The 20,800-nt window shown below is 45.5% G+C and overlaps 1 protein-coding gene across 5 annotated transcripts in view; it reads right to left on the minus strand.

The window, feature by feature from the left end:
• Positions 1 to 20,800, minus strand: part of FAM219A (family with sequence similarity 219 member A) — a 52,640-nt gene that overhangs the window by 5,782 nt on the left and 26,058 nt on the right. For 3 of the 5 annotated variants that reach the window (XM_028115258.2, XM_028115257.2, XM_028115256.2), the window contains exon 2: positions 1,636 to 1,735. In XM_028115258.2, coding sequence (XP_027971059.1) covers positions 1,636 to 1,735 — 100 coding nt within the window. The remainder of the gene's footprint in view (positions 1 to 1,635; positions 1,736 to 20,800) is intronic. The other 2 variants (XM_028115260.2, XM_028115259.2) reach the window with 1 other exon arrangement.

The raw sequence follows: 20,800 nt of genomic DNA on the forward strand, positions 1-20,800 counted from the left end.
GGGGTGCAATTTGCCTGAAAGTTCCCAGTGGTGAGTTTCCTTAGTGCAAGGGGAACAAGGTTCTAAGTTTTCATGAGGAGCTTTGGTGGTAATATAATGGGGAGGAAAATAAGTGTTATTTTAAAAGCATGTTGAAATTGCTTGAAATAGTGAAAAAAATGCAGACAATAAACTGGCAAAACCAAACTATGGACTACTATGCAACCATTTAAAAGTGTGAAGTCATTCTTCATATACTGACATTGCCAGGGGCTCCAAGGCATTAAATGGAAAACAAAAACAAAAACAAAGTTTCAGAAAATGTGTATAGTATGATAACACTTATGTTATAAAATAAAACAAGAAAAACTAAAAAAGCTTAGAATGATTATCTCTGGGGAGGAGAATGTGGTGGAGGAGGGAGTAGAAAGAAGAGTTACACTTGTTAAAATACTTGTATTGTTAAACAGTAAAAAATAAAACTGGCTGCAGTTGGAGTCCGATGTCTTGGGAAGATGAACAAATCCACTGAGAGAACTGCTCTCTTGTTTAGAAAAACAGCCTGAGGAGATCCCAGGATGTGGTCTGGAATGAGAGAAGCAAGATAAAAACAAAACAAAACAAAAACACCCCCTCACACACACACCACAAGAAAACAAACAGACAAACAAACAAACGAACTGAATAAAAGAATAGGACTCTGTGAAAAGGAGCTCCAGCAGCTACAACGAAAGGGTTTTACAACAGATGGAAAAAGGTTCCTAGGAGGAGGGGTCCAGTATTTACTGGGCAGCCGGAGTCTGAGGAGAAAATGGCCAAGAGGGTAGCAGGGATGGCAGAGGAGTTTTGAAGGATAGTCATGAGTTGTATTTAATTGTAAAACTGTTTCCTGGATGCACTGTGCTGTAATTCTTCTTCATGAAACCAAAATTTAGTAAGTCTGGTATATGCAGCGGCCTTTGGTGAGTGAAATTTTGGCCCCTGAAGGGAGAAGGGCAGTGTCTGGCTTAGGGTGAAGTGAGAAGAGCAGCTGCGGGAGCTATGGGCAGTGGTTGGGAGCCAAGTGGCTTCAAGGAAGCAAGCTGCTTCTGACTGCCTTCAGAATGGACATGAAATAAACCCCCAAAGGAAAGGTGACCCTGGAAAGGGGGTGGGGAGATATTTGGGCTTACTTTTAGGGAAAGCTCCCCAAAACAGGAGCCAACCAGGCCCTGAGATCTCTAGATGGATGAGGGGAGGAATAGGGAGAGGATCTCAGCTTCTAGGTTTTGGGATCCTCACTCCTTTCTACCCCTCAAACATAATTAACTGACACCCCACCTCTAAGGCAGTTTCCTTCCAGCCTGGCCCAGTGTTTGATGGGACTTCTAACCCTCTCTCTGGGGTTGCATGGTTTTATCCCTGAAGCTATCCCCTAGAACACCTGGAGTCTTCTTGGCCTCAGAGATGCTTCCTAGAGCTTTGGGTCCTGCAGAGAACTGTAACTTCCCTCTTTGCCTTGCAGGAGATAAGGTGTCTGGCAGCGCCGATGACTTGGTGGCTTGAGTCTTCAAATCATCTAGTCTCAGTTGGTTTATTTGTGCCATCTCATTGCAGACCCAGCCCAGAGCAACTTGTCCACTCCCCACATCTCCCTCACCCCCCGGACACACTCACCCAGCTTCACTTGGAGCGGGGATGGTTTGTAATTCATGGCTACTGACTCACCCTCCCGGGCGTCACAGTCCCCGTCTGAGATGGAGGCGGCGGCTGGGTCCTGTGGGGAGAAAGTGGAGAGACAGAAAGTTGTTAGGTAGTGAATATATGGGGCTGCTGTCAGTCCTGAAGTTGGTCTTCCCACCCATCATCTGGGCTCATTCACCTCTGGCAGTAGGCAGGCAATTCAAGAAGGGAAGGGCAGACCCATACACGCTGGAAGGAAGACCCTGAACTGCGTAAAAGAGCCGCGGATCTCAGCCCCACTTACACCCACTTGGGTGTCTGTCTTCAAAGGCCTGTGTGAGCCAGGCTTCCCCCAGAAAGTCTACTGTGATTCCTTAAACCCACAGGATCTCCTTGTCCAACCTCCCATACTAGTTGCCCTGTTCCTCAGGGGCCTTCCTGTATACTTGTTTGGAAAGGTCCTTCTAGGTTCCTGTGAGTTTAAATCTGGATTAAAGTCAGAGTACCTGCTCCCTAAGACAGGCCTTCTCCTTCTGTTTCCCCTAGCATTGGATGGGTCCCTTCACTGGATCCAGAGAACTAACTGGCCAAACCAGGCCAGACTTCAAGACTATAGCCAATGGACAAGAGTTCTCACGAGAACGTCTTCATTCCACAGATGAATCCTAAAGAGTGTCTCCTGAAAGGTTGGCTGGGTGTGGTAGGTGAGAAATGAATAATGGCAAATCAGTTGGTGACCAGTTAGTCCTGTGCTACTCAGTAATCAGGCCTCACTGTTTCCTCCAAAACACCCCAAACCTCTGGTACAAGGTCCAGGGCCCTGGCCCACCCTACTGTAGTCAGTTGGAAGGGGCTGGAGTCATGCACATTCTCCCTGAGAAACTGATGACCAACCACTGATATGGGTACTGCCACTCTAGACATCCACCTAGGATTAAAGAATGGTAAGCCCAAGGTCTGAGACTGCAGAGTCGACCCAAGGCTCTGTCTGTTCTGCTTCTGGGGGTACAGACAGCAGACAGACAGGTAGAACGCTCCGGGATTAGCCCCACAGTGTCAGACTCAGGGATCTGAGTGACCCAGCAAGGGAAGGACATATAACTATTATGGTGGCTTCTGTTCTCTTTAGAATGAGGCAGTGGGGATGAAAACATGCTTGTCATTATGGGGAAAGGAAAAAGTCTAGAATGTTTGGAGGGAAATCCTAGCCTTGCCCGTGTTCTTTCAGGCCATCCAGAGTACAAGACCCTGGGTGGGATCTGTTGCCACAGTGGTTTGTGATCCTGAGGGCAGAACCTGGGCCTCTGTCCTCTGCTCTGAACTGCACCCCTTAGCTGGGATTGTAGGGGGCAGGGCTCAGAACAAGTGGGGTGCTGCAGTGCCCCAGTGCATCTCAGGCAGCTTCCCATGCTGCGGTCCTCTCCAATCCTTTATTTTCTGCCTCTTTGTCTCAGCTCCTCCTGAAAGACTCCTAATGGATATCATTTGTCCCATGCAGACCTGGGCCCGTACATGCCTCTCTGTGGCCAAAACAGCCTTGAGGTGTTACCTGCAGGGTGCATGAAGACCTGACAGCTGGGGTCTGGCTTTCCCCTTAGGCCACAGGTAGGACCTACTCCCAAAGCAGCTTGAGGGATGACTTCTCAAAGGGTAAAGCCCATAAAGATGCCTGTGGAATCCCACCAGGGAAGCACTGGCACCTCTCCAATTTCCTTCATCACATTACTTTTTCTGTAGCATTTCTCATATGTCACACATACCATATCCATTTGGATATGGTTTCCTCTTCTGGCTTCGAGGACACTGTGATCCTTGGCTCATGTTACCTCTTTAACCATCATTTTTTACTCCCCCCACAGCCCTTTGTCTCTTCAGCAGTTTCTGGCCCTCAGCCCGCCTCTCTCCTTAGGGAGCCCTGATGTCTCCTACAGTTTAGAGTAACATTTTTACACTGGTGACTTCTAAATCTATGGTCTTCCCAATCATGCATCTTCTCTGGAACCCTCCACTCCATCCATCCATATAAGCCTCACTGTCCTTTCCCTGGGGGTGACTTTAAACACATGAGCCCCTCAGGCATTTGGGGCTAACCCTTCCCTCTTCGGCACAGATGAATTCATCAGAGTTGCTTCTCAGTCTGGAGGTACTGGGTAGAAATGGTAACAGTGGAGGGAAACTGCAGGAAGAATAGGGTCTGAGTGGGAGCTGGGAAGCTGTTGAGCAATTCTGGTCACAGGGACCCACATTTGGTCCTCAACGCCACTGGGCAGGTCTTGGTGGCTTTTGATCCCTGAGAGAAACTGCCAGTTCCTATGGGTCATAAGCCAGGGTTCAGAGCCATAGGCTTGAGAAGTCCCATGCAAAGCCCACCATTCAGCATCTCCCCTGTCACTATCCATGATAGAAGGCCATCTTAGTGGCAAGGACAAAGATCTCGGGCACTGTGCCTGAAAATTCAAGTCTTTACTGTGAGCTTCCTGTATGTCTTCCCTGAGAAACACAGCCAATGCACCATGACCATCACATGGAAATGTAATCAGGTTAAATGTGAAATATTCATGAATGTTAAATATCAGAGAAAATCCAGGCAGAAGGAAATGTCTGACTCCAAGAAATCAGGGAGAATTTAAAATGCCCCCCAAAGACATCTGACAGGAGTTAGCTAGATCCGGGAACTAGAGCGGGAATTAGCAAGATTATTAAACACTCAGTGGAGACAGACATTGAAATGCATCTCTAACAGCAACCCGTGTTTCTGCAACCCTTCAAACAAATTCTCCACAGACTGCAGAAATGATTAATAGCCCAGTCTCACTGTTTCTGGGACAGGATATATAGGCTAATGGCCAGTGCAAAGCCAATATAATTAGAGGAAGGTAAAAGTGCCAGAAGAATTCTTAGAGTTAGTCTGGTCCAGTGATTTTCATTAAACTGTGTTCCCTGAACCCCGTGCCTTGGGCGGGGCTGAGTGCAAGAGGGAAGCAATAGTAGTGAGAATGGAGATCCTCTCTCTCTCTTTTTTAAGATTTTATTTATTTTGACAGAGAGAGAGAGACAGCGAGAGAGGGAATACAAGCAGGGGGAGTGGGAGAGGGAGAAGCAGGCTTCCCGCTGAGCAGGGAGCCCGATGCAGGGCTTGATCCCAGGACCCTGGGATCATGACCTGAGCCGAAGGCAGACGCTTAACGACCGAGCCACCCAGGCGCCCCTGGAGATCCTCTTTTATTTCACTTACACACCAACCTTTCTACAAAATTTTGGTTGGAGAAAGGGTTCTGTTGCAACAACAACAACAAAATTAAAATCCATTGATTTGAGGTGCCTAGCTGGGTCAGTTGGTAGAGCAAGTGATTCTTGATCTTAGGGTTGTGAGTTTGAGCCCCACATTGCGTGTAGAGATTACTTAAAAATAAAATCTTTTAAAAATCCATTGATTTAATCTAATCTGATCCTTTAAAAATGTGTTATTATGGAAATTATTAAACTTACACAAAAGAAAAGAATGTAGTGAGATCCTGGGTACTTATCATCAGCTTCAACAAATTCAACTCATCAACCCATTTAAAAAAAAATCTTGGCTCCTCCATTTACTAGCTGTGTAATCTGGGCTTCAGTTTCCTTATCTGTAAAATGGGACTAATATTAATACCTATGTGAAAGGTTCTTCAGAGGCTAAAATAAGTTAATAGATGTGAGCACTTTATAGTACATATTAAGCAATATATCTGTGCTAGTTATAGAGGTATTAGTAGAGGTTCCTTAAGGCACACACAATCATGGACAGTATGCCCTAGGAGTGACTGGCCCACAGCTGCAGCCCTGGCATCTCACAGGTTGGGGCCTGGATTATGTAGGGAAGTATCTGTGGAAAAGGTATTCCCTCCACAGGGTGAGGAGGGGCCTGACCAGGGGGTATTCTGCCTCCTCCCTCTCCTTACTCTGACACCTATATTTCCTTCATTTATTTATCAGTGGCAAGCCTGGGGCTCATAAAAATAAACAGAAAGTGTCCCATCCTTAAGGAGCTCCCAGTAATTATCAATAGTGTCAAAAAACCAGATGAATCCCAGAAGATAAATACAGTATTTAGAAATAAGGAAGTCATAAGTGGCCTCAGAAAACACAGTTTTAGTTGAAGAGTAGGAACAGAATCCCGATTACATAAGATTTAGGAGGGAACAGGAAAAGAGAAAGTAGAAACAGTGAACACAGATATTCTTTCAAGGAGCCAGACTGAGAAGAGAAGGAATGAGAATAAATTATAACCAGAGGGAATTTTGGAGTTGAAGAATTTCTTTGGACCTACGAAATACTTGACCAGTGTTCTGGACTGAGGGGAAAGAAGCTAGGTAGAAAAGGAGATGTTTGATAGGGCATGGTCCTGGAGGACTCAAGAGGATATGGAAACAGAGCCTTGGGCCAGAGAAGGAAGGCTCCCAACTGAAATGGAAGGGAGGTGAAGATGAGTGGGAGATGCAGAGAACATGGAGGCAGAAAGGTAGGTGGAAAGTTAAGAGTTCATTCCTAAAAGCCTAATTCGGTAAAGGAAGAAGTTGAATACTAAGAGCTTGAAGAGAAAAGGGGTACTTGGTGACTGGCCAGAAGAGTAAGGAGATCAGACTGGATGGGCTTGTAGCTACAAATCCTTATCTTTTACCTAGGTGCCCTTGATCTTGTCACCAGGATGAAAGACGCTCTCCGTGGTGCTGAACAATTTTGCCCTTGCTTTGTGGACTGAGCATGAATGATTCAGAGTAGAGACATGATTCAGTTTTAGCTTTCCCACAAGAAAGGTAACCTCTGTCCTCACCTCCAAGCACTAATTCTCAGAAAAATGGAAATTTAAATGGATTCAGAATGAAGTATGAAGAGGCAAAGTGCTTGTACCAACATTATCTAACCTTTCTACACCGAACGCATGTGAATTTTCCTCTAGGTTTATGAGAGAGTTAGCAGAGGCAGTTCTGAGTTGTGAAAGGCTACCTCTGGAACAGTCCTGTCTGTACCCTGTTCAGTTCCCTTGGTGGAAGCAGGAAGCAGGGCAAACTTAGAGCAGGAACAGGGCCAGGAAGAAAGATAACACTGATGTGGAAACAGGAAAGCAGGGAAGACCTAGGGCTCAGGCCACTCTCTGACACATGGGTACAGCAAGATAAGGCATCAAAGACCAACTCCCATTCCTGTCACAATCTGTCCAGAGATCAGCTCAGAAACTACCTGGGGTCTCCTGTTTTCAAGATTATGCCACTCCCCAAAACATCTCTTGCCTGTGGGTAGAAATAAACATGTTTAGATATCATATTTTAGAGACAGATACAGAAAATACAACTCAATGCCTTTATGTCCAATGTCCACAGCTGGGCAGAAAACTAACCTGCCATCCAAGAATATTCAGTAGCAATGTAGGCATTGGTTAGACCTCTCTACTTCCCTGTAGATGGCTGTTTATTCAGCCTATAAGGCACTCCCATCTGTTTCTGACTCCACACCTCAACATGAGAATCATTTGACCAATAACAGCTCTTTGTGGTATGACCTGAAGTCCTGAGTCCTATTTCCTGGGTCTGAGTTTTGGGCAGCTCCCACTTTTACTCTCTAGCTTCCCTTCTCCAGGATTTCTCCAGGAGCTGCCTGTAGTGCCAGGCAATTGGCTGGGACTTCTATCTTTTGGGGACATAGTAAGACCTTTATGGGCCCACTTATGAGGACGGACAAATACCTCTCACAAGTGTAAGGTCTTTGGGGAAGATCAAGGAAACATAAGAGAGACCATCTTTCTAAATGCCACTAGTGGCTTTTACAAAGAGGGGAAGAAGAACTGAAAAAAAAATCTGTGAAGCCTAAATCTGCACAGGGGGCAGAAGATCCTGCTTAGCTCAGAGAGGCCTCTCTTATTAGTCTAAATCTCCTTAATCTAGGTTTTTCCTCAAAAGAAGGTTCAACTCAAATAAAGTCAACACACTGAGTGTCCACTCTCTTTCCAGCTCTGGAGTAGCTACTGGTTGTTGCAAGCAAAGAAGGAAAGCACTCTTTCTTCATACACACCACACTTCTGCAGAGGCATTTTGGGGCAAAGTAAAGTTAACTACAAAGAAATAGAAAGGATTTTTATGCTATAGCTAGAGTGTGAGAACTCAAATTGGTCCTGTGATTAACAGAATTTTCTGTCTCCTTAAACAGCTTAGGGAATTCACTACCAAAAACAAGCACCACCAGGATTTAGTATCTTTGTAGTGGCTGTCATTGGGAGAACCAAAATGGAGAAGACTTCTGCTGACCCCAGGCCTAATAACAACCATAGCCACAACAAGTTTAATAGATTTTTTTTTGAAGAATTTATTTATTTATTTAAGGGAGAGACAGGAGAGCGAGAGTGCTTGAGAGAGAGCATGAGCGGGGGGGGGGGGGCGGAGGGGGAAAGGGAGAAGCAGGCTCCCCACTAAGCAGGGAGCCCCACGTGGGACTCGATCCCAGGACCCTGAGATCATGACCTGAGCCAAAGGCAGACGCCTCACCGACTGAGCCACCCAGGCACCCTTAGATTTTTCTATTATAAAATAATACATGCTAAAAATTTTTTAAATTCATCTTTAGTTTCACTACCTTGAAAAAACCTCTGTTAATGTTCTAGTGTATTTAAGTCTTGTGTGTATACCACAGTAACAACACTCTGGGGTTTCCCTCTCTAGGAGCTGGTGTTTCTCTTCATGGTCAAGGGGTGGGCTCCAGGTACCATTGTTGGTTCAGTGTGGTCCCACTCTCTTTTGGATCAGATGGAGCCAATCAGAGTCTCCCCCAGAATAGGAAGTAGGACTAAGAGGAGATGTAAAGCTCAAGACTATAGATTAGGTAGCAGAGAAAGCCACTGGGCAGGGAGACAAGAATAAAGCTGATGTTCAGAAAGAAGCAGACATAAGAGATAAAGTCCTTCCTAGGCTCTGATTCTAGAACTTGCTCTACCCTTCTAAGGCTTGAAGGGCACACCTGTCCTTGAATACTATGAGAAATCCTAGTGTCCTTATAGTCTAGTTTCCTTTTTAACTTAAACTAGCTTGAATTGAAATTTGTCACTATAACCAGAGTGCCAACTAATACACATGCATAGAACAACATTTAAAGAAAAACAAACCGGGGTGCCTGGATGGCTCAGTTGGTTAGGCATTTGCCTTTGGCTTGGGTCATGATCTCAGGGTCCTGAGATCGAGCCCTGTGTGGGGCTCCCTGCTCAGCAGGAAGTCTGCTTCTCTCTCTCCCTCTGCTCCTCCCCCTGCTCCTGCTCTCTCTCTCTCACTCACTCTCTCAAATAAATAAATAAAAATAAAAAAAAAACAAACCATCTTACATTCTGCATTTTTATTTTTTGAGAGAGAGAGAGAAAGAATACAAGCGGAGGGGCAGAGGGAGAGGAAGAGAGAGAATCTTTTTTATGTTATGTGTAACATAACATTGTTATGTTATTAACGTAACAATAAAAAACCTACAAAAAAAGAAAACCCCCTTTTTTTGTAGGGTTTTTTATTGTTATGTTAATCACCATACATTACATCATTAACTTTGGATGTAGTGTTCCATGATTCATTGTTTGTGCATAACACCCAGTGCTGCACGCAGAACATGCCCTCTTTAATACCCATCACCAGGCTAATCCATCCCCCCACCCCCCTCCCCTCTAGAACCCTCAGTTTGTTTTTCAGAGTCCATCGTAAGAGAGAGAATCTTAAGCAGGCTCATGACCCTGAGATCATGACCTGAGCCAAAATCAAGAGTTGGATGCTTAACCGACTGAGCCACCCAGGCACCCCTTATATTCTGGATTTTTAAAAATTAGTATTAGAATATAATCAACTCTCCATATTTTTACATGGTTTTTGAAATCATCAGTTTAATGGCTTCATAATATCCATAGAGGGGATGTACAATAACTTTTTTTTTGTACACTAACTTTTTAACCATTCACTTATTTTGGACATTCAGGTTGCTTACAATTTTTCACTATTATAAATACTGCTATGCTGAAATCCATATATATTTGCATTTAGAATAATTTAAAAAAGATTTTATTTATTCATTTTAGAGAGAGAGAGTGAGTGAGTGCGAGTGGGGGGAGGGGCAAAGGGAGAGAGAGAGAGAGAGAGGGAATCTCAAGCAGACTCCACACTGAGTGCGGAGCCCAATGTGGGGCTCAGTCCCACATTGTAAGAGTCAGCCACCCAACAGACTGAGCCACCCAGGTGCCCCTAGGATAGTTTCTTAAATAAAGTAGAAGTATAAGGTCAAAAAGCAGGAGTGCTTTTAAGATTCTTGATACATATGCCAAACTGCTTTCCCAAAGGATTGTCCCAATTTATAATGCCTCCAGTCATGACTGAGGGCTATAGCTGGTTTTTAATATTTTATTTCTCACTGTGTGCCAGGGAATTTCAGGTCATCATATCTATCCATCATCTTGCAAGAGAACTGTGCCTCAGTCCTTACTTACCTGGTAGCCTCTGGGGAATCTTCTTTCAAAGAATAGAATTCCCTCTGGGCATCACATGCCAGAAAAAATATGCCTGACTTGAGGCCACTGATTAAGAACAAAAGGAGAGAAGACTTTGCTACACTGAAGTTGGGGAAAAACTCTAAATGGGGACAGTACTGCCTGGTGGCTGGCCACCATGCTTCAGCTGGTCCTTGGCCTGTGCCAGCACATCAGCTATAGGAACCGTGACTAATTGCAGAGCCAGGAGGCAAACTTCACAGAATGAGTATCCCTTGGGGTAGGAGAATTGGCCAAAATGGTTCTGGAGTTATCCCAGCGAGAGTGGCAGCTCCTACTCTCTTACCCATTATTTAGCTTTCAAAAATAGCTACTCAGAAACTACTGAGGGGGGGAAAAAGAATGGTGAAAGATATGAAGCTAGTACTGGGATGGCAAAGAACTAGATTCATTTTTTTAAATGGGGAGACAAGGGGTCGGCGAGTTTTTAAAAAGATTTAGAATTCTGCTCTGCCTCCTTCATGGTTAGGACTGCTTGTCCTAGATTGATGTTCTGCTATTCATTCCCATTCCTACTCACCTGGAAACCCTATGACTAAAAAGCCTTTCTTCGGGAGACAGGACAAATACCTCAACTCAGGGACACCCACTGTAGCAGCTGTGTCTTGAGGGAAGCCTAGGGGACATAGAAGCCTAGGGAACAAACCTCATAACCCAAGAGGTAGGAACCAGAGCCAGAAACTGAGAAACTTTGGTTCCTCTGGGAGGCCTGGCCTGGCCCCTGTGGCCTTCATCCCTATCCTTAAGCTTATACCCTGAACCAGATGTTCAAGAGTCTCCTGCCTTATTTTGGACTAGCTAGAGATACAGGTCTTGGCCTATATAGTCTTGTGACCTAGAGAGTTTCTGAGCTCCCTATCCTGCCACACTTCCCCTGGCCCCCATTTCCACCTGTTTAGGGAAAGACTATCTCACTTAATGGAGAAAGGGGTGAAGGTGTCAAGTTCTTTAAAAATAGATTAACAATGGTTAAAATGGCTAATTTTACGTCAGAAAAAAATGGAGGAAAATGGACTGGTAGGGCCTGAGGCAGAAGGTGAAAATGCGTGAGGGTGGGCAGTGGATAGAAGGCAGTCCCTTCTCTCTCTTTCTCCTTCTTTCTTTTTTACTTCAGTTTCAGCCAACACAGACTTTGGAGATGAGGCCTATGAAAGGAGAGGGGAAATGATTCTAAAATCAAGGGAGCTGGAGGGGTCAAGGGATTCTGGGTTGAGTTTCTGGGGTCCTTCTGCTTAGGCAGGGCCCAGAGGAGGGCAAGAAGGGAACCAGATATTCAGGGCTAACAAAGCTTTACGAAGCATGTCCAGAGGATCTTTCAATTTCCTTCCAGAATGTGAATTCTATTTCCCCAAGGTAAGAACGGAAGCACAGAACATTGAGGAAAGATGCTGTCCAGGAATCAATAAGGGCATTTGGTTGGAGAGACCTTGAGACTGTCCTTCAGCCCTGCACATGGTAGGAAGCTGAAGCAGGAAAAATGTCAACAGACATTAACATTTGGTCTAGGCCAGACTGACCTGTGGATCCTCATCTGGATCTTGGCCCCAAATGTCACTGGAGGGTTTTTGGTAAGCTTCAGTTACTCAAGGGACTGAGCCTGTCCTGCACTAGTTCATGAATCTTTTGGACTCCTTGGTTTTCCCAAGAAAACAAAGTAATAATCTGGCAGTCTATGGGATGCCCTCACACAATTGCCATTTCCAATTCTTTTCCTCTGGCTTTGGAAGAGTAAAGAGCTACTGTCTGCAATGGACAATGGACTCAGAGAGCTGGTATCAAACAGCTTCTCCCTTCTGTGGAATCTCTTACCTCTTCCTCATCTTTCAGCCTGTTCTAACTCTCTAACCTTCATCATGCCTGGCAAGCACCACATTTTGCTCACAAAGACAACTTGCAGCTCTAAAGCTTAGCTCTCTGGACAGAGCAGTCTCATATTCTTGCCTTTTTGTCATCCCAATAATTAAACATCAGTGAGCTCACCACTTGTTAAAAAACCTCGATAGTCATTGAATATCAACATGGGGCAGATGGGGAACAATGTACTTTGGGGAGGGAAAAATACCAAGACCAGCTTCTTGCCAAGAAGACTTTTGTCTAATGGTAAAAAGAAGACAGGAACACATAGCAGCCCATTTAAGGCAGCGAGAGGAGCATGAGAGACAGGAATGAATGAAGGGTGGTAGAAGCACAGAGGAGAGATTGACAGTGGTGAAGATTTGTTATCCTCCCTAACACAGAGGGTTGGGCCTGGGCAGAAACCTGGTGAAACCAGAGGCTCACCTATTGGGTGGCAGGCAAAAGAGCAATGACAGTTGAGACTTAGGGCTAGGACTCTAACTACTTTCAGTTACTGCTAATGCTATTGGGCATTCAGCCCACTCCATTTCTGGGGGTGGGGGCAAGCACAACAGGGCCTTTTCCTTACCACTGAGATACAGAAACAACTCTCCCACAGAAAAAGGTCAAGAGGCTCTAGGTGGATGGCTGGGAAATATTTCTATTGGGAAAGAAAAAGAGATTCAGAGTCCTAAGAGTGCTTAAAAGGGAGATATGGTGGCTCTGGTAAAAACAAATTCTTGCTGCTTCCAACCAAGCCTAGGGCCTGCCATTACTCTTACCAGGCATGCTTTGTGCAGCAGAGGTGTTAATGTTAAAGGCTCCTGGAGGCTCAGAGCCCAGCCTAGCAGTGAAGAGGGTCAGAGAGGGGAAGGAGAGAGTTAACTTACAAAGGCTGATAAAGCCCTGAGTTTCTGTTAAATCAGCTTTGTGTGTGTGTGTGTGTGTGTGTGTGTGTGTGTGTGTGAGAGAGAGAGAGAGAGAGAGAGAGAGAGAGAGAGAGATGCCAGTTGGTGTTTGAAGAGTAGGGTGAGGGAAGAGTCTAGCCTAGCACAAACTCAAGGCAAGTTTTCAGCAGTGAAGCCAGCTGGTTGCTGGTTATGCATCTCTTTAGGGAAACAGTACTCTTCTGCTAAACTAGATGGTCCTGGTGTCCCTGCTGGAGGGTCTCCCCAGGCTCATGGTGGTAGAGAGCCTCTCTCTACTCACCTGTCACTCTCTGGCTGGTGCAGTAATAATGACCAGGTAACTCAAAGGTATAATTTCACTCCTGGGGCATCCAAAGGAAGGGGCACTGAAACAACACATAATCAATACCTACCCAAAGAGCCCCCCTACAGTTCTGTAGCCCACACCTCTGAGGAACACCTCCTTTGCTCTGACTATACTCCCTCATAGCTCCTCCCCACCTGTGCAGGCTTTGTCTCTTCTAGACAGTTCTGACATATATGCACAGCCTATATCCCTCCACACCTGCTGAGCTTATCTGTGTGCCTGTAGGATAGTGCTTCTTTTTTTTTTTTTTTAAAGATTTTATTTATTTATTTGGCAGAGAGATACAGAGAGAGAACAAGTAGGCAGAGAGGCAGGCAGAGGGAGAGGGAGAAGCAGGCTCCCCGCCGAGCAGGGAGCCCGATGCAGGGCTCGATCCCAGGACCCTGGGATCATGACCTGAGCGAAAGGCAGCCGCTTAACTGACTGAGCCACCCAGGCACCCCAGGATAGTACTTCTTAATCACTTGGGAATATTGTTTAAATGCAGATTCCAATTTAGTAGATCTGAATGGTGCCTAAGTGTCTGTATTTCATACAAGCTCCCAAGTGATACCAATGCTCTGAATACAGGGACCACACTTTGAATAAGCTCTAGGCCTCAAGGCTGTAGGCCACCCCCTCTACACCCACACCATCCCCAGACAATCTCTGTTTGAGAGGCAGAGGCCTCTGCCCCCACCTTAACCTGGTTTTATATTCTTAGTGCCAAGAGAGGACAATGGTTAGGTGGGGGAGGAGGGAGGAGAGAGGACCCAAAGCTCATGTTGGGAAGGCAGTACCGCTAAGAGCTCTGGCTGAGCCAAGGCAGGGAGTTGTTCATAACAATGCAGACCAGGTGTGATTCTTCTGGAATTCAGCAGATCATTTAGTTCATATTGCTCGAACACCTGTTACCTGCTATATGTACAGCTATGGTGCTTGGTGTTTTATGTATATTATCTCATTTAATCCTACTAAAAGACTGAGTAAGGTAAATATCATTCCCATTTTAAAATTGAAGAACCAGGTTATTTAAAGTAATACATTCAAAATCACACCTTGAAGGTGATTAGCACTAGAATTTGAATCTAACTTGTCATTTCTTATACCCAACCTCTTCTTAGAGACATCAGATAAAGTCATGAGATTAACAACACATCAGAACTTACACAGATGTGAGACTGTTGTCTTATAAAGCAGGCACTTGGAAGGCTGGTACTAGTCTCATCCTGTCTCCAGTGCTCTGTACACACTTGAAGCCCCTCTTTAGAAAATGGCATGGATGCTTTCTGATTAGCAATCTCCTGCTCAACAAGTGCTCCACAGGAAGGAAATATTGGAGTCAATGAAGCAGTCAATACCTCAGGATAGAGAGAGACAGACTAGCAGGGAGCAGCAAGCAAGAAAAAGCACTGGGGACTGAGAATGCTGAGCCCAGGAGAGAAAAGAAGATGACAGTATTAAAAAAAGGAGAGGAAAGAGTCTCAGACATAGGATGTCTGGGTGGCTCAGTCTGTTAAGCGCCTGTCTTCAGCTCAGGTCATGATCCCAGGGTCCAGGATTGAGTCCTGCTTCTCCCTCTGCCTGCCGCTCCCGCTGCTTGTGCACCCTCTCTCTCTCTGACAAATAAGTAAATAAAATCTTTAATAAAAAAAAAAAGAGTCTCAGTCACCAATTCAGTTCTGGTCCTAAATTTTAGGGGCACTTATAGTCTAGGCACTAGCAGATACAAAAATAATATGATCTCTACCGATGAAGAGCCAGTATATAAGGCAAATGAATAAACAGATAATTTTTAATAATATGCCAAGTGCTACAACGGAGGTTTGTATAGAGTGTTGTCTGTACACAGAAGAGAGGCACCTATTCTACCCTGGGGAATTAGAGAAAACTTCTTCAAAGAAAGCTGAGGCATGAAGAATGAGTAGGAGATAGAAATGAACCAGATGAAGAAAGGAGTAGGGAAAGAAAAGCAAAGACAAGAAAACAAAGGAGTAGGGAGGAAGAGACACATGACTACATAGCAGGCAAAAGGAGTAGCTCAATTTGGCTGGAATGTTAAGCGGTGGGATGAAGTGGCAGGTGATGAGACTAGAACAGGAGGAAGGCTTAAAATCATGAAGGGCTTTGTAAATCACATACAGGATTTTGGACTTTAATGGAACATAATGGAATTGGAGAAGAAAAACATATCAAGGTCATACTGCCAGGGCTTAGTGGCTGACTGGATCTGGGTTTGAGGAGAAAGACCTAGGCACAGATGACTCCTAGGTTTCCTGTGCGTGTGTGTGCGTGTGTGTGTGTGGTGCGCGCGCGCACGTGCGTGCACACACGCACCTAAACATATGAAGGATCAGAGGAAAGAACTTGGGGAACACCAATATTGAAGGGATAGACAGAAGAGAACTGACATCAGGGGGCCAAGGAGAGGCTGGTATCATGGATGTCTGGGAAGGATAAGGTTTTGAGAAGGTTAATGTAAAACAGGGGGAAACAGAACCAGAGTTCCAAAGGGGCTCTTATATGACAAGAGAGACTGGAGTGGAGGATGGTTGAGGCTAGGAGGTAGGAGCCAGTGGAGAAGGGCCAGATATTTGAAGATGTCAGGAAAGAGAATTCAAGACACACTGTTTACTCTGTGGTTTGCTGACATTTCAGCAGAAACTCTATTTTTCTCTCAATGTTATGTGTCTGATCCTTGGGAAGCTTGAGACTCCCCAGAAATAAGCCCCATTAGAGAAGTCTAGCCCTGGTCCAGAGAGCATGGCAGGTCTGCTATTTCTTAGGAAGTGTGGGCAAGTGAAGGCAAGGGAGGCTGACCAGGGCCTGGCCAATCTCAAAGTAGCAGCAAGCTGAGTTGTCGCGGGGGGGGTTGAAGTTGCCCCAAGTTCTGGCTGTACCACAGTCCCATGACTTAGCCTTAGGCCATTTTCCCCAGGCCAGGGCAAAAAGCACAAAAACACTGGGCTTCTAGTCCTTTAGGCAGGAAGCCTGCACAGACTGAACAGGAGCAGCCTGGGAATTCAGGACAGTGGGAAGCAGCCTGCATTGAGCTTTTACTTTTTTTTTTTTTTTTAGAGATTTGATTTGACTTGATATTTATTTATTTATTTATTTGAGAGACTGAGAGAGAGCATGAGCAGGGCAGAGGGAGAAGGACAAGCAGACTCCCCACTGAGCAGGGAGCCCTATGCGGGGCTCGATCCCAGGACTCTGGGATTATGACCTGAGCTGAAGGCAGATGCTTAACCGACTGAGTCACCCAGGCGCCCCTGCATTGAGCTTTTTCAAGAAACTGAAACACCTGCTACACCAACCATGGACACCCAGGAGAGGCTCAGTGTTGGAAACTATCTCCAAGTGATCATGGTTATGTAGTGATCATGACTTCTCACTTTTAAAACCTTCAATAATACTTTTCTATAAAAATAAACAAATAAAACTAAAGAATCATTTGACCTAGGTGCACCTGGTTGGCTCAGTCAGTAGAGCATGCAACTCTTGATCTTGGCGTCATGAGTTCGAGCCCCACATTGGGCATAAAATTTATTTAAAAAAATATATTTATCCATTTATTTGACAGAGGGCAAGAAAGCACAAGCAGGGGAGAGCTGCAGAGGGAGAGGGAGAAACAGGTTCCCCGCTGAGCAGGGAGCCCCACATGGGGCTCTATCCAAGGACTCCAGGATCATGACCTGAGCCGAAGGCAGACGCTTAACTGACTGAGCCATCCAGGCGCCCCGGCATAAAGTTTACTTAAAAAAAAAGAATTTGGGGTGCTTGACTGGCTCAGTCAGTAGAGCATGCAACTCTTGTAAGTTTGAGCCGCACACTGGGTGCAGAGATTATTTAAAAATAAAATCTTTAAAAAAAGAATAATTTGACTTAATTATTAATTCATCCCTTAGATATAGTAATGGAGTCAGTAAACTGAATGCCTCCACTGTAAGAGAAGTTAAGATATGTGCAATTAGAGTTAAGGGTAGATTCTAGGTCTGTCTCCTGCATCCAAACACCAGAGCCTATGGGTGAGTGGGCATCGAGCAGGAAAACCAGGCTTGCACTAGCACTGGCAACCTCAGTGAGGGTGGACTGACCTTGACCTCGGGGGCTACTACATTTTGAAAACATCATGTTTTGGGGATGAAGAGCCTGTTTTGCTATATACAAAAATGGGTCTGTGAATGCTGCCAGAGTTGAATGAATGTTTTATGCTATTTGATGCATTTGAAATAACCCAATAAGTTGAAAATTTTTGCTGTGAAAGGAATGTTTGTTCTGTAGAGTTAAATGGTGGTTACAACTAGAAAAGAAACCCCCAAAGTTCCTGTGTTTCCTGGCAGGGGAACAATGCTTTCTCTTCATTTGCTTTACAACCTTATGGCAAGCAGAAGGTTAGTTACAAGGCCTCACATCTGGGCTTCAGGGAAGCACAGAATAACCATTTCCAGAAGTGTTTTGGATTCTACATGGACACCGAATCTCACAGGCAGTAGGGGTCTGTCCTGTTCATATTATGACTTCCACTCTTCCTCCTATTCTCTTCTATCTTTCACTCCAAGGAAAACCTGAGCATTGGCTCTTCAGTGATTTATCCTATCAGTGTTTAGGAGAGTACTTTTCAACTCCTTGTTACATCTAGGTGGGACCAAGACAAGTTCTCTCTCTACAGATAGGAGAACTAATGGTCTATGGAAAGAACCCCAAAATCCAGTCAACCTGGGCTGCCCCCAGATTCTGAATTTAGCCACCCACCCCCTCTTCCCCAGCCCCAGCCAGCTGCAAATTGTCTGGATGGAACTGCTTTGACACGCTGATGTTATCAGCCTCATGGTGCCTGGAGCATGCAGATAGGAACAGGGAATGGCGCCGTCTCACCGGACATAGTAATGCAATTTAGTTTCTGAAATCCAAGTATAAAATCTTGAAAGCTGACATTTTTTATCTACCACAGGAGGAGGATGATAGTGTGGAGTTCCCAGAGGAACCATCGAAATGTGGAAATGGCTTCTGTAATATATTAATAAACAGTTCAAAGCAATGAAAAAGCATACAGAGAGTATCTGGAGGGAAAGTTAAGTGTCTAGTCCTTCTTGCCCCCTCCTTCTCCCTTCTCTGAGCTCTGCTGCCAGGTGACCACTCCACTCTGAACCCCAAGCTGGGGCTAGGAGCCCCTCTCCTGAGCATCCCTGTGAGAGTCCCCTGTGCTGGGGAGATGGAAGAGGCACCAGCCTCCCCTGGGGGGTGTGCCACAGCAGTTTGGGTGGGTCTCAACCAGCCCTTTTTTGGAAAGGGGCTATTCAGACTGGGCTAAGAATGGTGGCAAAGCAACAGTCACTTGCCTTCCCTTCCATTTCCCCAACCTCATCCCATGCCACTCTTCCCCCAGATTACCACCCTTTGCATCACTGGTCTCTGTTCCTGATGGAGCATGAAGAGCCTTCCTGCCTCATGCTCCCCTTCCAGCTACATCTTACTTGTCCTTCAGGCCTCAGCTGACACATCATTTCTTATAAAAAAAACTTCCCATGAATACCAAGATAGGTTAGATCCCTCTATAATATACTCTCACAGCACCACCCCCTTCCATTTCTTTCACATACTTATCAAATTTTACTTCAGCAAATACTTGTATAGTTTATTTAATAAATGTTCACGAAGGCAGGGACCATGCCTATTTCTACGGTGTCCTCACAGTGCCTAGCACAGAGAATGAAGGGCCGTAATCTGACGACAGAGAAACAGATTTCTTTCTATTTGGCTTGAGCCACAGCAAGGCTCTTTCTGTAACAGAGGTGCAAAAGTCCGGTGGCCTACCAGGCTGTGCCAGGGCCTTGTCTAATGGTGTCCCAGACAGATGTTGTATTGTGTGCTCTTTGTAGGGCCACTTCTCTATGGAATTCTCTGGCTAGGGGCTGAAAGATTGCCTTCTAGGAAGTTATTTTGGAGAAGAGCCAAAGTAGGAGTCCCCAAACCCTCCCTTACTCACTCACTCACCTGAAGGCTTGGCCTAGTTAGAACTCACTTAAGGTCCATGACCAAAGTGGCAGCCCAACTTCAGGTTGCCCTCTTGTGGGGACTGACCATCAGCTGAGCCGACACAGTTTCCTTTGAGACTCCAGGGCCAGGTCAGATTTTGCCTGCAGATACATACTCCCACTATCAAATGAGTAAGGCCCAACTCTTACTGTCAAGTTTTAGAGGAGTGGGAAGCCAGCTTGGAACTAAACCATCGGAAAACCCTTTGGAGGGAGATAGGGTCAGGGCTGCTCAGAGTGGTTTCTGACAACCTGGGGCTTACAACCATGTTTACCAGGCAGTGAAGCACCCAAGGCATAGGAGCACTTGGGAATACAGATATAAGGCAAGGAGACAGCAAAGGAAAACATAGGAAACCTCCCTGAACAGTAAGCACACCTCTGGCTGGAGAATAGGGCCTGTGGATTCCAGTTTTGCCTGTGAACTGCACTGACTTTGAGAGTCTAGACAGGTCATTTCACTCTCTGAGTTCCCAGGTCTGTTTTTATTCAGGCCCTGAAATTCCAGAAAGAGCCTCCAGGGCAGAAAGTAAATGAGTTGTCCCAGGTCAATGCCAGATGGCAGCCCTGGGATTAGAATTCATGGGCCCTTCTTTCCAGCCAGCTGCTCCTTCCCCTGAGCCCTGAACTGTTTCTTCTGAATGCACAGGATTATGTTCAATTTAGTAAGGTTTGTGGTCACATAATCACTGCTCCTAATAAAACAATGAATACAAAGCATCCGCTGTCATGGAAGGCAAACATGGGAGAGCCTTTGCCCCTGAGAAAACAGGCCAAAAGCAAGTTCTGGCTGATATTAGGCCTGTTCTACTTGAACAAAAACCAACACAACCAACTCTCTTGGGATCTGACAGAGTCCTCATCTCTTCTTGTTTCTTGTCCAGGCTTCCTTAAATGTCAATAGCCTGTGCTTAATCCCATAGTAAGGGCTCTCCTGGAAGCTAGAAAACACTGTTTCCACAGGCATGAGAGGAGTCAGCCTGATGGACAGTCTGGATCTAGATCCTCTGAGCATCTTTTCATCCATAAATTAGTTACGACATTGTTAATGCTCCCATTTCCAGGAGTGTTATAAGCTATACCTCTTCAGGTGTGGTGGAGGCAGCCCTACTCCTTCCAGCCCAAACTCTGTCATGTCTACTCGTGGCTCAGCAAACACCAAATGCTCTTTTCTCCTCCCTCCCTGGCCTGTCCCATTATGACTGGCTGGTGCTGAGAGAGGGAGCCTGTAGCTGTTCTCTGCTGGTTTCATATTGCTTTAGCACGTGTTTCCTTGACCAGGAAGTTCTTTGAAGTACAAGGCATGTAATGGCTTTTTAGCTCAGAAAGTTCTTTCAGTAAGGGATCCAGGAGTCTATGAGAGGTGAAGAAAACAATGGAGAGCCTAACACAAGGCCCAGAGCAAGGCTGGTTGGGAAGGATGGGATCCTGAGTGCTTTCACTCAGCCTCAATCCAGGTAAACTTACCTCCCCTCCTAACTCACCAGCTGAG

The sequence above is a fragment of the Eumetopias jubatus genome, unplaced genomic scaffold (assembly GCF_037043125.1).
Source record: "Eumetopias jubatus isolate StellerSeaLion01/CBP00866 unplaced genomic scaffold, mEumJub1_p1.0 scaffold_15, whole genome shotgun sequence".
NCBI lineage: Eukaryota > Metazoa > Chordata > Mammalia > Carnivora > Otariidae > Eumetopias > Eumetopias jubatus.